This window comes from Centruroides sculpturatus, unplaced genomic scaffold (assembly GCF_000671375.1).
Source record: "Centruroides sculpturatus isolate CEXI.00-Female unplaced genomic scaffold, Cexi_2.0 scaffold197, whole genome shotgun sequence".
Classification (NCBI taxonomy): Eukaryota; Metazoa; Arthropoda; class Arachnida; order Scorpiones; family Buthidae; genus Centruroides; species Centruroides sculpturatus.
This window is the reverse complement of record NW_019384591.1, coordinates 650,983-669,186: the sequence shown is the minus strand read 5'-3', so window position 1 is coordinate 669,186 and position 18,204 is coordinate 650,983. Positions and strand designations below refer to the sequence as shown.

General features: G+C 27.9%; 1 protein-coding gene across 1 annotated transcript; it reads left to right on the top strand.

The window, feature by feature from the left end:
- The first annotated feature begins 608 nt into the window (after window positions 1–608).
- LOC111624747 (deuterosome assembly protein 1-like) lies at window positions 609–17,752 on the top strand. The gene is made up of 5 exons (XM_023367684.1): window positions 609–788; window positions 2,930–3,122; window positions 4,829–4,924; window positions 8,008–8,100; window positions 17,547–17,752. The coding sequence occupies exons 1-5, from the start codon at window positions 760–762 to the stop codon at window positions 17,637–17,639; spliced, it is 504 nt and encodes a 167-aa protein (XP_023223452.1). The 5' UTR covers window positions 609–759; the 3' UTR covers window positions 17,640–17,752.
- Window positions 17,753–18,204: the final 452 nt, after the last annotated feature.

Here is an 18,204-nt window from a genome sequence, read left to right as displayed (position 1 = left end):
ATAGGTTAAAAACGAATACAAATACTAAATTACTTTATACTTAGACTCTATGCAATCTTTTTCAGTTTGATTTTTTAATACTATCGAATTACAATAATCTAAACATATTTATAAAAACATGATAGCATACATGACAAAATATAATCTTCAGGAGTAAAATGTTTCGAACATACTACCATATACTTCGTAACTTTTTTGCCAATTCTTAGCAGTCGAATCCACTCTTTCCGTCGGTTACATTTCTGAGATTCTCCGAATTCTGATTTACGAAAAATCATCTGTTTTTCATGTGGGAATACACGAAAACTTATATCGGGATCGCGTATGGCTTTGGAATTACAATTTGGAACACAACAGAAAGCTTTACTTTTACTTTTACTATTCATCTCTACTGTTGACAATATACGAAGAACATTCAAACGACCCAGATAGAGTAGTTCTGTTTTTAAACACCAGAGGGCGAGCAACCGGTGAAAACCGCGAATAGCATCAATGCCCCTTATATATAAGCTACCCTGACAAATTTCGTTTCTTAATCTTTACCCCATCTTGAGATATTAAAGGAACGCCAAAACACAGACAGACATCTCCACGAAATTGTTTCCGTTTTTTCTCCCGTTAAAATATAGCTATTACTTTTCCGTAAAATTATATAATAATAAGTATAATAAAGAACAAGTAATCACTTTCCAAAGCTGAAGTTTAAATCCATTTTTAAAAAAACGCTCGAAGCGCCCCACAGCGGAGAATTATAACAAAATGGAGGATTCTATTTTCGGCGACTTGAAGTATGTATAAGATTGTATTTTTCAATTATTCCTATTATATATTCTGGAACAAATTATTTTAATTATACGTAAAAACGAGAAATGTTAACGAAAATTTTGTATAAAATATATAATAATAAAATTTTAACAACAAATAAAATTTTAAGTAGAAGTTACCTTTAGGTAATATCTATGTATTTACATATTGATCAATTACTTAAAAGTAACTTTTACCCTTTGATGTGGGTTGAAAATTAAAGCATTGTTCCATTGAATGTTATAGATCCTTAAAATGAAAACAAGATAAATTTAAATACTTTAAATGCATACCCATATTAATTAAGAATTGTTGATAGTTTTTATATAGGATTGAAAAATATAGAAAGACATGCTACAAATTATATGACAGTTTCTAAACAAATTACAAGAAGGAAAGTTAAATGCTAGATTATAAACACATAATGACATTGGGGTGAATAATATACAATTTAAATATAAAACCAATGAATTAAAATGGTATACAAATGTCAACAGTGGTATAGTCAAGTTGGGTTGGCAAATTTTAGAGGGGAAAAAAGATCGCTTTCGTCAATACGGCACGAATGCAATAAATAAGCACAGGAGGTGGGGCTCAGGAAGACAGTATTTAGTTTTAGGTTATTCTTATTATTGGTGGTGAACTGACATTAATAGACAAGGAATTACAACTTATTAATAGGGTGTGCACAATGCTGGTTATTCTCCTTTCAGGTTTCATTATCTCCATAACTGTGTCAAAAAAAAATGTTTCCACAGTCTTTCCTCTGCAACAAGGAAGAATGAAAGATAGTACAACCTCCAATATTGTCTTTTGGGCCCTGTATTGCTAAAAATAGCACATATTTTCAGAAAACATGGCTTTACTTTGCCTATAACCCCACAACCAACACTAAGAAGAGTGTTATGCAATGATAGAGATACTCTCACATTAAATGAAAAATTGAGGGTCCACAAAATTCCATTAAAACATGCACTGTTGGGAGGAAATTATCTGCTTAGGAGCTACAACCAGAATGCTATGGTCCTGCTTCCTGGAACATCAAGAGGATATTAGAAACAATAGACCCACAACAGAGTTAGCTAAAAAGGTACTAGACTAGGTTTATCTATCGCTTTTGGCACACACTAAATTACTTAAGTGGTGCAACGATCGAAGAGAATCATTCATATGGGAGAACCTTTATATATCCGCTGTAACATCATGCAATACATCGACTTTAGAAATCTTGCATCTGTGGATAACATTATTTAAACATTTTAAATTATGATTTTTGCATTCTCATTTGTACCACGATATACTCAAATATACTTAAAAAGCAATAAAGTGCACCAAATACGATGCACTTTATTGCTTTTAAAGTATATTTGAGGATATTACATCATTTGCAGTGCTTTTCTATAAATTTCAAATATTTTTCAATTTTAAAATCAATTTATTCTGAATTCCATCCATATGCATTAGATAATTTCAAAAGTCCGTTCAAAAGCCGAACATTCAAAAATAATTGTATTTGATTTTTCGCCTGAAGATGGTAGCTATAAACTATTGAAATTGACAGTGAATATGTCTAAAATCTAAGTTGCACTTTGTAATGCCACAACACTGAAGTGTTAATTATTTTATTTATTTGAACATTTGTCTGAAGTGTATTTTACGATCTTTAATTGCTAATACTTTTAGTTTATGTTTTAAAGCATAAAGTATTTTTGCATGACAATTGTTTTCATTAAATTTCAAACTTTTTAAGTTATGCATCCACATAAAATATATATTCTTATACATAAAGTATTTTTGCATGACAATTGTTTTCATTAAATTTCAAACTTTTTAAGTTATGCATCCAAATAAAATATATATTCTTATATACTGATATTATGGATAATTGGAAAAATTAATATTAATGCTAGTGATAAATTCGAATTACGTAAGCTTGTATCACGCGGAATATGATGTAGTAGTTGAGTAAGTTTTCCTTTATAATTNCATTTGATAAAATTTAGTACTTCATATATATATTTATTTATTTAAATTAAACAAATTATAAATAAAGTAATTACAACAAAAGGTGAAAATTTTGATACACTGTTATTAATACAATTATTTTAAATCAATTTAACCATAGTCTGCCTTCTATGCCTGGAATAAAATCTTCGTGTGAAGCTGAACTTTTGAAGCTAATAGCTGAAATCAATCTTGTTGTGTCCAAAAAGTATCAGATATGGAAAAAAGAACTTGAAGTAGTAAAATCAAACTTAAATTCTCAAAAACAAGAGAATGAATTTTTGAAAGCTGCTTTGAAATCCAGCCAGAATGAGGTAATATAATTAAATTTATTAATTTTGCTAATTTGTCAATCTATGTTTTTCATCACTTCATAATTATTTAAATTGTTTTCTAACAATTACTGAGTTTTAAAACTGTTTATTTAGTAACAAAGCTTATTTGAAACTTTTCAAATTTAACTAAAATTTTTAAAGTTAATTAAAATAATAAAATAACACCATCCCTCATAAATTACTTCAAAACATGCAACAGTTACATTCAACTGGTGTACACAATATAGTGTTATTCCACAAGTTAATATAATTGTTTTTTAATTAAAACTTTAATTTATTTATTAACCTTTAAACTGTTATAGAACCTTAATATGCTCTTGGTTAATAAGAAAAGAACAACCAAATAGATGTTATTTTTCAAACTTACATATATGCAGTACAAAAACAAAATTTGTGTTATATGCACAAATGATATATTTCTGTGCATGTAACCTATGGCTTATCTGTGTTTAAAAGACAGTTTGAAATGGATAAAGAATATGTGATGAGACAAGTTATATATTAATTTAAATTGAAATTAGGAACCATATGGAGCAATGGCTGATCTATAAACCAGGTAAGGTTTTATTTTTGTTTTAATAATTTTCTGCATTTACAATAACATCATAGATTATATATACACATGAAAATATAATAGTTGACGTAAACAGCGTACATATCAAATACATGTAGCGTATGTAGTTGCAGTTATCAATGCCAATAAATCTATAAACTTCTATGTTCCGGCGTAGTAAACACTAGTATTGTGTTGTATTCCAAAGACACATGTCAAGTTTTCCATCAAATATCTTTATTAGTTGAGTCGATGCATTTTTAGGTACTCATCAAACAAAAATGCAAAGAAGCCAACACCAGGATTACAGACATGAAGAGAAAATACAAGGTGAGATAGAAAAACTTTCTATAGACTTGAACTACCTAAAAATGCATCGACTCAACTAATAAAGATATTTGATGGAAAACTTGCCATGTATCTTTGGAATACAACACAATACTAGTGTTTACTATGCCAGAATTATAAAACAGGACACGGTTTCAAAAAACAAATCAAATTCTTCTATGTTATTGTTTAAAGTTTTATTAATATGTTTTGCATTTAAGTTTTATAGCTTCAAATGTTTTTAAAACTGTAACATTTTTAGTTTTTTTTTTATTGATATTATTTATATTTGTATTGGTTATAGACATGACAACTGTTGAAAGTAGTTTGTTTGAAATTTCAAACATTGTAGCTTTTTTCCAAACAGGTGGCATAGCAATTTGAATAGTATGAATTAAAACATTATTTTAATTTAATTGAAATTTAGAAATCCAAGAAATATATTACCAGAAATATAGACAAAATTATTTTTTCTACATTACAAGATCAAATGAATGTTTTGTGATTCCAAAATAAAGTTTTTGGTAATATAGTTCTTTTGATTTTGTGTAAAATGATGAATTGCAGTTACTGTTTCAATAGCACCAATTCTTGCTGCAATTTTGTATCTTTTTGTTTTTTTTTTTTATCTATCAAATTTTCATATGTTGATCGAAGGAACTTTGATTAAAATATATATCATATAAATTTTTGTTTCTTATGAATATATCTAACATGAATTCATAAATGTCCATATTTTAGTTTATATTTTGTTAAAGATTGAACATATCCCTTTATGTTTTTTTTTTTAATTTTCTTTACACAGATAGAGGAACTCAGAGATCATATACATACATTGGAGAATTCACAAGTTGATTTGAAAAAAAAGTATGAAAATGAACTTTCAGAATTAAGAAATGAGGTATTGCACAACTTTTTAAATGATCTTTTATCTTTTAAATAAGAATTCTTCAGTAAAATTTATTATGAGTTACATTTATAATTTTTATTTAAAATAAAAGTCTAAATTTTATTACTTTGGCTATTATTATTATTTTCTAAATATTTAAATAATAAGGTTTCCATAAAATTTTATTAAAATTGACTTTTTCAGCATCAAATTTACATTTTTGTCAAATGATCATAACTGTAAAAGGCAAAAATTTTTTAAATGGCTTTTTAGATAATTAAAGTGTAAAAGCATGACAGCAACTTCAGTATAATCATATAACCATATTACATTCAGATAACATGAAATGACAAAAATTCTGCCATTTTAATTATTTTTTTTAAGAATTAAAAATCAGAACATTAGTTTATAATCAAATCAAAATTGTTAAGTAAATAAATTATAGTAGTAGTGAGTAAGTTTAATTATGAAAATTAAATATCACAAACTTTTAGAGAGATGCAAAATTTTCTATTTAGAAAAAAAAAACTTTAGTTATAGAAAAATTTAATATCCTTAATGAATTGTGAGATCTTCAATCTTATTTTATATTTAAATTGAATTAGTTTAATAATATTGAATAATTGATATATTTAATAAATTAAGTAGTGTTTAAATTTTGAAAGATTGAAAGTATAATATATACTAAATAAATACTAATAAAATTGAAATACATTTTTAAAAAACTCATAAATACATAGAATTAATTTCCTTTATTTAAGCATATCAATGATGTTTAATATTATTTATATTTCTATGCGCGTACTAAATATAAATATTATTTACATTTAGTACACGCATGCGCTTTAGCATTAAGTTGTAAATAAGCGATGTGAAATTTTTTGTATTTTTTCGAATACTTTGTTCGTTATATAGTTCGAATTTTGAACTGAAGAAGATCGATTAAAACAATTGAAAACGTTTTTCAACGCATTAAAATTGTGCTGGAATAGAGAAAGGTGTTTGTTTATTTTTTATATTTCTTTTCTCTAAAAGACATTTTGATGTTTAAAGCACTGGTTAAGACCAATAATGATTGTGTTACAGTGGCAACTTGTGGTGTATAATTTGAGGGTGCTGTTGTAGCACGCAGCATGCAACTCTAATAGGATTTGTTTTAATTTCATATAATGTTTTGATCAGTGCTGATTTCAATAAAAACATTAATTTTAACTTAAACTTACTCAAAACAAACAGTGATCCAAACACTATACAAAATCAAAATGGTTCTCTTAGGGCCTTCTCCAAAATGGGCTCTTAGCACCTTCATATAAAATGCCATGAGCTACCATGGTGCATTATCAACTACACTTTCAGTGCTGATAGCATAAAGATAGCTTTAAAATGACCTATTGTAAATAATAAGTGTAATAAATGACTAATTACATTAAGTTTCTATAATGTATTTTAACCTATATTTTTTGAACTTTCTAATTTTAATAAAATTAAAAAACTGATAACAATATTGATATTGTAATAAACAGAATCTATAATATATATATACATAGTGTGTTTATACATAGTTATTGCATAAAATATCCATTAATTGTAATTAATAAAAATTTCAATAAATACAGTAAACCCTACTAACTTAGATTAATAGGGGATGAAGGTTGTCTGAGTTTACAAAAGTTCAAGTTAGAAGGAATTCTTCTCCAATGACATGGAAAACAAGAAGGTAGACATACAGTACATTAATTCATTACAGTCACCTCTAATTTTACAGAAATTTTACTGAGCTTTATTTAGTAGGTTATACTGCAGAATTTATTATTGCAACAAATTTCAAAAATTTCACGACACTAAAAGTACAGTTTTTGCTAATTTATGACTATAGTAATATAATTCATGGTATTGCAAAGACTTTAATTATTGATTGTTTTTTATATTTGTAATTTTTCTATTGTCAAGAATTTTAATTATTGTGCAATTTTCAAAAAAATTTGTCCAAATTACCAGCGGTAATTGTAATATAAATTTTTCATCTACAGTAGACTCCCCTATAACACTTAGATATGTTCCACTTTATAAGAATTTTACGTTGTAGGAATCCTTAAATACATGAGTTAATCACAGCCCAACACGTGTGAAGTTTATGGACTAAGGCTGTTTGAAAGGTTTTCTTCCATAAAATTAATCAATTCTAGACTAATTCGACTCAACATTTCCAAAACACGTATAATTTTTTGGGAATAATCCGTATAAACTATGCTATAAACAAAAAATTGTAGGATTACTTGCCGAATGTGCACCGTTTGACTTCGCCGTTGCTTACGCTTGTTTTCGTCGCGGAGCAGCACACCAAACAGCAGCCACGTTTTCTGATAAATTATTTTTCTGCGAAAAATTTGTTGACCTTTGGAGACATCATTAATAGAAATAATTTTTATGGCCGTTGAATAAGAAGTGTTTCTTTCACAAGAAATGTATAAAATTAGTGCTGTATTAGACTTACGGTACCTAATTTACATACTGTACAGACGATAGTAAACTCAACTTACTCGCCTAAACTCTCCGTAGCGTGGCGCTGGACGGCGGAAAGTATATATATAATTATAATAAAGTTACAATAAATTAAGTTAATATATAATTATATATACAGTACCTAATTTATATATAATTGATATATAATTATATGTACAGTACCTAATTTATATATAATACTGTACAGACGATAGCAAACTCAATTTACCCGCCTAAACTCTCCGTAGCGTGGCGCTGTACGGTGGAAAGTAGTTCGGCTGCTCATCTACTATTGGTCCAGATTCGACCAATCTTGTTGCGACACGAGTCGGTGACGACGTTTTACGAGTCCCTTTATACGAATACTGCCGCAATTTTTTTGCTACGTTATAGGAATTTCCATTATAGAAACCCACGTTATAGGGGGGTCAACTGTATTTCAAAAATATTTATAATGTTACTATATGAATTTTTGTTGTTGTTGTTATGAAATGTGGCAAATGAATGTGTTACATTTATACATTAATTGAAAACAGTTATTAAAATGTGTTAATAAATGCAATAGAACCATAAAATTTTTATTTAATTTTCAGGTAAAAAAGTTGAATTCTGCAAGAGCTGTTCAAACACCAGCATCCAAAAGTGATGTCTATTATGCTTATAAACAGATTTCTCCTGATAAAAATGTAAGATTATTAATGAATAGTTGAATAATTATACATATCATAACATCATTATTAGTGTCTTATTAATTTAATCCATCCAAAATATATTTTAATATATTTTAATTTAATCTAATTCATTCAAAATCATAAATATAGAATATATTCTATATTTATGATTTTGAATGAATTAGATTAATAAGACACTAATAATAATGTTAAATGAATAATTATACATATTATATGATATTTTTCTATATTGTGTTTCTTTTTTCTCTCCAGTGAAATAAAATTTTTCATATTGTAATTAACCAATTAAATAATTTTATTATTATCTATTTATGTTAAAAATTACTACAGGCAAGAAAGTGACCTTCCCATGCAACAGAACAAACAATTACCTAGATTAAAACAAAGAAATAATAAAAATGCAATACTAAGATAAACAAAATTATTAAAAATTATAAAATTATGCGCATAAAAATATAAAGTACTTGTACCAGTACTGTAAGTAAGATTACAACCAGCCTTAATTTTATCTATACTTTTATAATCTCTTTGGTTATGCATGCAATCTCCAACAGATGACATTGAAAATTTAATGCTTTTTCGATGGGAAATCCTTCTTCAAAATTCTCAAAAATGGAAACAGATAGAACCAAACAGTTTCCGAATTATAATCCCATTTAATTTTGAAAACTAAATTTGTTAATTTTTTATGAATTTTAGTATAGAAAATTAACAAATTCAATTTTCAAAATTCTGAATTGTAAATTTTTAAATAAATGTAATAAAAAACACAAACTGTATAAAATTTAATGAAATAAACAGCCATCCACTGATGCTCAACCCTTCCCCCTCCCCCTTGTTTGACTTTTGTCCAATTAGTTGAAACCTCCTCCCTCCCTTTCATATAAATATATTGAAGGAGAAAGGTAAACTGGCTGAAAATACATTGGATGAGGATTTGGAAAAGTACACCATATACTATTTTATGAAAGTCACAGAACTTAAGACTTTAGATTTATCACCAACCAGTCACAGGAGACTGCCAAAATTTGAAAGAACCACACTAATACCTTTGTTTAAAGATGTCAGACCAATTACATATGAAAAATATAATATGATGCAGTTATGGCCTTATGTACTTCCTATGTATCATGAATATTTCAAAACACTTCCATAAAAAAGAGCCGAAATGAAAAGCAGTGTCAAGTGATAAGCTCATAACAATGATAAACTTATCAAAAAATAGTTTAACAATAAGTAAGGATTTTTAATGTTGAGAATAAACAACAATATTTTATTTCTTGTTATTATTTGTAAACAAACTCAAAATAAAACACAATGTATTTCAAGTAAAATTGGATTTTAGATAATTGAAATTTAATGACTTTACACCACTTTCATAATTATTGAACTGTAAGTTAATTTATGACCCAGAAAGAATATATTGATTTAGTTAAATTCACATAGAAACATTGCCAAATTAGTACACTTTATTTATATTTTTGAATCAACTAAAATGCAAACTTTTAGATATCTTGAAAAAAGACAAAATGGATACCACTTTCAAAATAAACAGTTCAAATGTTTATAATATTGATATATTAAATTTTAGAATGTCAATATACTGAAACCAATAAAATACTGACTTATCGACAAAGTTGAATATTGGTATTTATTGTCAATGATAAGCAACTCTACTTGTTTCAGCATAACAATTTTTCCAGCTATCAGAAGATTGCACTACAGTATTAAGAATTTGTGAGCTGTAACAACCCCCTTAAGAACTTTTTAACATCTCCATTACCAACATACCAATATTCACTATCTTTCAGTGTGTCAATAATAGATGCATTCAGTGAATAAAAAGTATGCAGCACTTTACTAGCACTATAAAGCAGCATTGTAAGATTGGTTAGATGTGTTCAGTTCCTTAACCAACAAATGTAGTAGTGATTCAGAACTCAGAAGCATAATTTTAAACATTTATACATGATATATTTCTGTATTTGTAATTCTCTTTTGTTCTTCCACATTTATAGTTAAACTGAAGATTTGTTTGTTGAATTTTAAATTTAAATTTGTTTTCACTCCTTTTTAAGCACAACAGAAGAACAGAAAAATGTTTTAATAAAGAACTTAATCATCAGAGTAAAAGATCAACTTGAACAATGGCAGACTGCTTAAAGTGCTGGAAGAGTGATGTCATGTAAGCCCCTTCTCTAAAGTACTGCAGCACTGCTGTTCACTGAATACATCCATTCTAAAATTTAAAATATCAATATCAATTTATCAGTTTCACTTTGATATTTTGGTTATCAGCTTAGTATTAATAATCTCCATTAAAGTTCAATTAGCATTACTAAAATAGTTATCTGAAATGAATCCAACAATTATTACTAATTTAATAAATATAAGTAAAAAACATTGGTAATTCATATCAAAATTGAATTTGGTAAATAGTTCTAGAGATTGAATTTAACTACAGTTTACTAATTTAATAAATAAAAGTAAAAAACATTGGTAATTCATATCAAAATTGAATTTGGTAAATAGTTCTAGAGATTGAATTTAACTACAGTTTACGATAGCTGCAGACTGTCTAGGACCATCGAGAAGGGACGGAAGTTGAGTACTTTCTCCCGGACCCGAGAAAACTTACAGACTCAAAGTGCTTCCCATCGCTATAAAATTAATGTTATTTTTACTGACAGAAAATAAAATCTTTAAGACTGTTTTTATTAATAAAAAACATTCTATGCATTTCATTTGTTCAAAAAGCAATCATTACCTCCGGTCATTATACAAACATTGGTTGTATAAGGACTGGACTTGGTTGTATAATGTAATAATCGACGACCTTGGTTGTCCTATTTTTTCCCATTTTCAATATAAACTGCTTTTCGCAAGTGGTCATAAGGCTGCGTTCATAGCCTGATGTTCAATACTAAATTTAATAATGCTGTTAAAACTCTAAAGATTTATATTGCATACAAGTGAGGAAATTTCCTATCTTAAGAAAAAACGATCACAATATAACATTATTTTAAAATAACATTATCAGCCTTGAGCACATAAATAAATTTAATATGTTTGAATAAAACGCTATACAGGGATCAATTAATAAAAAAATTAAGATTTGTAAAAATTTTATNAGTTCAATTAGCATTACTAAAATAGTTATCTGAAATGAATCCAACAATTATTACTAATTTAATAAATATAAAAATATAAATATGACTTTACAAAGATAAAACTTTGCATTTTGTCCTTCCTTTTTGTCGTTCACAACATCAGCAGTCCTTAAATAATTTACAAAGTTTCGGAGACAACCTTTCTTTTGAGGCTATTGCCTCTGCAAACTGCTGATGGTGTGAACAGCGAAAAGGAAGGACAAAATGCAAAGTTTTATCTTTGTAAAGTCATATTAATATTTTTTATATTTATTAAATGTGAATAACACTGGCCATGTACTTGTATTCGTTTTTATTTAAAATCATTACTAAGTTGAATAGCATAAATTATGCCATATGATATTATCAAATGAAACTTCTTTTAATGGAAAAATGACAACAGTGGAGTCTGGTGAAGTTAAATCAGAAGAGAAGAGTTTCAGTTTATCTGACTTTCTTACCTAGGCAAGGAAAAGTACTAACCAAATGTGTCTTAGTATTAGGGATGAGCAGCATAGCAGTTAAATTCTCTTGAAAAATTTGGGAAGAATTAGGAAAATTATATGCAGCCAGAAGTAACAAATTCAAAATTCTGCAACTGAGAAGGCAACTTCATTGTGAAAATACTTTAGCACAGCAGTAGGGACACTTACTTGGAAAAATGAATCATAAAGTAAATGGATTAAGAAACATTGCAGACAGAATTGATGATAGAGATTTGCCATGATTATTTTGTATGGATTGCCTGTGAACTGGAATGGTCTAACTAAGCTTGTTTACAAGGACAACAAGTCTGCTGGCAGAATCCAAAAGACATTGTTCTGATTTAAGTGAAGATGCCAGCACTACAGTTTTGAAAATTTTCTTCAAGGATACATAAGGATAAAAGACAATTCAATAAAGTAAATATTACTTGTTATAAGTATGGAGAAGAAAGATACTGTGAATAAATACTTAAGGAAAAGCAAAGCCAGAAATGAAAATAAGACACAAAAGTTTGAGAAGTAAGTAAGTCTTTGTATATTTACATTCTTCAATGCCCTGATGGAACAAGTCATGATACTTGGATCATTTGATTCTGAAGCTATGCAACATATGACTCCAACAAGAGATATTTCTTATATCTGAGGGAAGGATTGAGTGATCCAAAAATCATTAATGTTGTTCTATGATAGAAGTGGGTGGCATTGGACACCTTGTGCAAATATTAAAATTCATGGGAGTTGGACAGATTTGTTACAGAAAATACTATTTATGCACCAGGTATCAAACATGGCATTTACAGAGAACATTTACTCCAAATTACTAAGAACAGCAGAAAAGTTCTGTTTGATGACAGAAGTCATATTGTTGTTTTGGATGATATGATTCTCATCAAAGGTGAGAAACTGACAGAATATTCCTTATGAAGACAACTCTTTTTATTCAAGTTAGCATAAGGATAATGATGAATTCATTGCTGAGTTGCAAAAGTAATATGCTTTCCCTAGATTTCTGCATAAAAGGTTAATGCATATGAATAGAAAAGATATTAAAGATGGTCAAAACTAGAGTGTAAGAGATATTGAATTACAAACTTCAGAGCTGAGAAGAAAGAAAACTTTATAAAAAGGAAATCAGTGCAATAACCCTTCTCAAATTATCCAAATGGTGAATCAAAAATCCAATTAAAACAAGCAATTATTTATTGTGATGATGTCACAATGCCAGGCTGCAACTTTTAATTGTATTTTTAATTTAAAATACAGTATATGCTCTTCACCTCAAATTGGTAGCGTCTTGCCCCTGTACATCATACTTTTCCGTTATCAATAGAGTTGGGCCGGTCATCTATCTATCTCCTTTCAGGGAAATATTTTTGAATTGAAATAACATGACTTTTGGTTTGCACTGGAAGTTCATATATAGTTAATCAGGGCCTCCTGCCCCTAATCTTTCCATATCTGGTCTTGGCTTTCATCTATCTAATTCCGTTCTCGAGATTAAGGAAAGACAGATGGACAACAGTGGGAATTTATAGATCTACAATTTTTTCCAATTACATAAACTGGTGTACAGTGATCTGGGTGACTAGTCTCAAGTATATGAGTAACAACATGAATGTATTGAGAATATCATGTGGTATTAACTCATTCATTGAGAGTAGGGTTTCTCATTTCCCAGCCTTTAGCTTGTCCTGGGATTCCGGAAAAGAAGTGAACTGTTTCCCAGAATCCTGGGATATAATTAATTATTTTTAAGATAGAAAGTAAATCTTAAAATCAAATGATANTCCAAAATCATATTAATAATGCCGTGTAAGATATTTATACATATTAAAAAATTACCTTTGAATTACGTAAAAATTTTCACAAACAGAAAAAATTTACTAAAGTTTGTTGGAAACTGCTTACAACAAAAAAAAATGCCTTTGAATTGAGTTGAAAATCTAAAGAAAAAAATGAACTTAGATCAAATGAATAATGCCGTGTACTGTGTAAAATATGTATTAGAAATTACCTTTGAATTACATAGAAATTGTCACAACTAGAAAAAATTTACTAAAGTTTATTGGAAACTGCTTACAACAAAAAAAAATGCCTTTGAATTGAGTTGAAAATCTAAAGAAAAAAATGAACTTAGATCAAATGTCTAATTTAGACAGTATTTTTGTTTTTTTTAATAAAGCACAATACAAAATATTATTGTAAATTTTTGTAATAAGATTTTAAAAAGCAAAGATGGTTGATACTCCAATCACACAATCTGGTTCTTATTCTTTGAAAGAATTTTCAGAGTCCTGTCACGAATAGTCTACATATTGATTATTGACAATGTGTGACGTGCCATAATAAGTAAAAATTTAAAAAACTAATAAGCAGGCTTAAAATTAATAAATACAAATATATTCTGACAGTTTAAGTTAATTATACTTCTATTTGAAAAATTTCTTCAACTTCAACACAAAATAAGAAAAAAGTGAATTTTTAAGAAACTTGCAGGATTTCTTGGAATATTTCCAGGGTTAAAAAACAGCCGGGATCCCGTTGGAGAAACCCTAATTGAGACCATTCATTTAATGAGTTTATGACATGACACTCCTAATACATTCATATTATTACTCACATAACTCAAGACTAGGCACCATGATTGGTCCTTTTGATGTCCTGATGCATCCTCAGTATCATTGTTGAAGCCATATGATGCATGTACTGTACTTATTCTTTCTGAAGAATAAGGACAATGTCTTGAGTTATTTTAAAGAATGAAAGAAAGAAGCTGAGAAACACTCTCAGATGAGCCTAAATATTGGTTTAGAATTTTGTCCACGTTTGGGAAACTTTCTGCAAAGAACTGGTATTATATTATACATGAATGCACAATAATTTCATCACAGCAAAATGGGATAGCAGAATAAATGAATTGCACATTATTAGATTTTGTTCATAGTTATGGTACTCTGTGAATGTCAACTAACGAAAGCAACTTGGACAGAACTGACATGTAGAGCTGTATTATTAGAAACTATATTTTCAATATCAATAATAGAGAAGCAACTTTGGTTCAAAAAGAAATCAAATCTATTCTATGGCCATCAATTGCCAAGTCTTCATTTATATTTCTGAGCAAAAGAGGAAGTCTTAAATTGTATGCATATGCACTTGAAGGTAATCTTATTGATTAAATACTAGGGAGAGAATGGAGATTATGGGTTCTTGAAATGAAACATATAGTAGAATTCAGGAACTGTATATTTAGAGAGTGTGCAATAGAAATACTAACAAGGAATGTCAAATTCTAAAATTTCAACTGTCAAATTCTAAAATGAAGTTTTTCCATCTCAGACAGGAGTACTTGGAAAGAGCATGCAGCACTAATAGCTCACTTGGGAAAGCAAGCTCAGAAGAGACAGAAGATTCTACACAAAAATGCAAAGTTTGAATCATGAAGAAAGAGGATGAAAGATCTCTAACTCATCTGTTGTCAAAATACCATCCAATGATACTAAGGAATTAAAGAATGAAAATAGTGAGAAATCAGTTAGTGTATAGAATTAAAAGTGTCAGTGTCATATACAATTCAAGTGAGAGAAATCCAGTTGTTCTGATGGAAATTCTTATCCAAAATTTGTATGAAGCCCACAGTAATAAGTTATTGGTCTTGTGAAGTGGCCACTGAAGTTACTTAACAAGGTCATCCAGAGAAAGGGGCATGTTGCTCATTGGAAGTGTCTGATTATATATCATGTTACTAACAATCATTTCCATCCTTTTTGGTTGTTGCCATGTTCCTATCGGCATCATGTTACTATGCACATTTTTTGTTGTTCATTTACATTAAGTTAATTTTGTTTCAAAACATGGATAATAAACAGGTCTCTTAGATTATTGTCAATTAACATTATCCAATGAAATAAGAAAAGAATTTCAAAAAATAAATTTATAAATAAAATTACAGAAATAAAAAAAAAATTGTTAAGAAAAAATTCCAATTATAAAGTGTATTAATTTTATACTAATGTAAAATTTTGATTATCTCGCTTCTCAGGACCAGGAGCTGATAAATAGAAAAACTGTTAATGAAAATCTTCTAAAACTTTTTTATACAACGTTAGACATACATATGATATTCATATCTTTAATGTAAATACACAATATAAATACAATTATTGTAAAATATCAGTTTAGACACATATTCAAGTTAATTTTTAAGTAATCAGTAATCTGTATTTTTTTCATTGTTAACCTTCTTAGAAACAATACTGCAAATTGTATACAAACTTTACTTGTGTTGCCTGTGCTTCCTTTTGAACTTCAAAAATTTTATGCACTTTAACAGAATAATTTCAGTTTCACTGTAATTATGATTCTACATCTGTTTAATTTTGCATCCCACATTTTTGCACTTATCCACAGCTATTACACTAATTCTTTATCTTAACATATTGAAGAACTGAAGTGAAATAAGAAGCAAAATAATGTGGAATAAACATGTGCTGCAATTATTATTACCCAATTTCCCATAAAATCAGTGATGCAATGGCTAACAGAGACAGATAATCGAGTGACAGCTAACAGAAGTTTTATTACATCTGATTAATGTTACTTTCAGTTATTAAGCAGTACTAGGAATGTAAGTTTACAATTGTATTTAAAGAAGAAAATTATTTAACTATTCAGATTAAAAACAAAAAAAGGATATTATTTTTAGTATTGTTTTATAATAAATAAATTATTTTTTATAATAAAACATATTAAATATTGATTTTTTTAAACTAATCATTTTTATTTTACTTATTAACTGACAATTATTTTATTTCATTACAATAAATCTTTAATAACTAAAACTTAATAGTTAAATTTTTAAACCAAAAGAATAAATTTTTTTAATATCTTTCATATTGCTTTATTGATTCTGTTATTTTAAATCACTTTGTAAATATTCATATCTTATTATAATTTATCTTTATGTAAATTTGTAATCATCATGCATAAATTTCTGTTAATATTAATATTACATACATTGGATATAAAATTTTATGGTATGTGATTAGATTTATCATCTACATTACACTATTTAATAATAATTATGAATATTAATATAAATCTATCACCAGTCTAGTGACAGTATTTGTTAAATCATTATACCTAGTTCTTTGGAATCTAGTTTGGATAGGATTCAAATATGTATTCTGACAAATTTATATATATGTTTGATATTTTGGAAGAATTTTTTTTATTATTCCATCGTTTATGTTGATATATCAGTTTGGAGATGCAATTATTTTCAGGATGACAAATTGTATCACAAATTTGAGGCTACATTTAATTCATAAAGCTTAAATCATATTATTCCAGCATAAATTTTTAATATCTGATAAATAAAAGCAAATTAAAATAAAGCCATTTTAATTTAAATTCTTGGAATACACATGCAAATAAATTTGTAAAATCATTGTCAAGAAGAATTAAAATTATGATAAAAGGACATGAAGGTGAAATAAAATACTAAATAGAAAATGATTTTTGAATGCATGGCTCAAAATTTTTCTTGGCTAAATAAATAAAAGACAGAAGATAGCCATAAGACTAATGATTAATGTAGAAGGAACAGCTGTTCTATTCAAATTATTAGAATAGTGAATGTTGTTCATCTGAAGATAGATTAAAAATTCTGAAAAGCACTTAATTTAAATAAATATCCTGACTCTTTTAACCTGTTCAAATTTCTTTCTTTCCTTCAAAATTTTTCACTTTAACTAATTATAAGTATTATAAGTTACTTTAGTTATAATTAGGGTTTCTCTAACAGGATGCTGGGATCCCGGCTGTATTTTTAACCCGGGAAATCTTTCTCATCCCAATGACATTAAAAAGAAAAACTAATGTCCTAAGCAGAATTTAGAGCTGAAATAGCTGAATGTTTAGGTAGAATGGGACAATCAGACATGCCAAGAAAAAGAGGAAGGCTTTCTCAAGATATGGAAAATAACAAGAGAAGAAAGAGATTGGCAACAATTTCCTACCTACACTGAAAGATGTAAGGAAAGAAGACTTTTGAAGACTTCTACATATAAGATATACTTCCAAATTACACCTTTAAAATATAACGTTTGACTTTCATATTAATTTTATAAATACAGTGGAACCCCGATTAACAAACATCCTGGTTAACGACAAAATCGGCTAACAAACTTTTATTTTGCAAAAATTTTGTCTCAGATAACGAACTTAACGGTTTTTTGTGTCAAATTTATAAGCTTGCCGACTTTTAGGGAAAATCAGTTAATCATGTGTTGGTGATGGTCTAGGGTCCTTTCGTACGTTGGTGGTGGTGGAGGAGACAAAGATGACAAGTATTTTACAGTGAAAATCATTTATTAGAATGGGAAGATGCTTACATATTTGAGGAAGTTGGAAACGGCTTATCTACAGTATTTTCTCTCGGCACTGAGGAGTGGCGTATCACT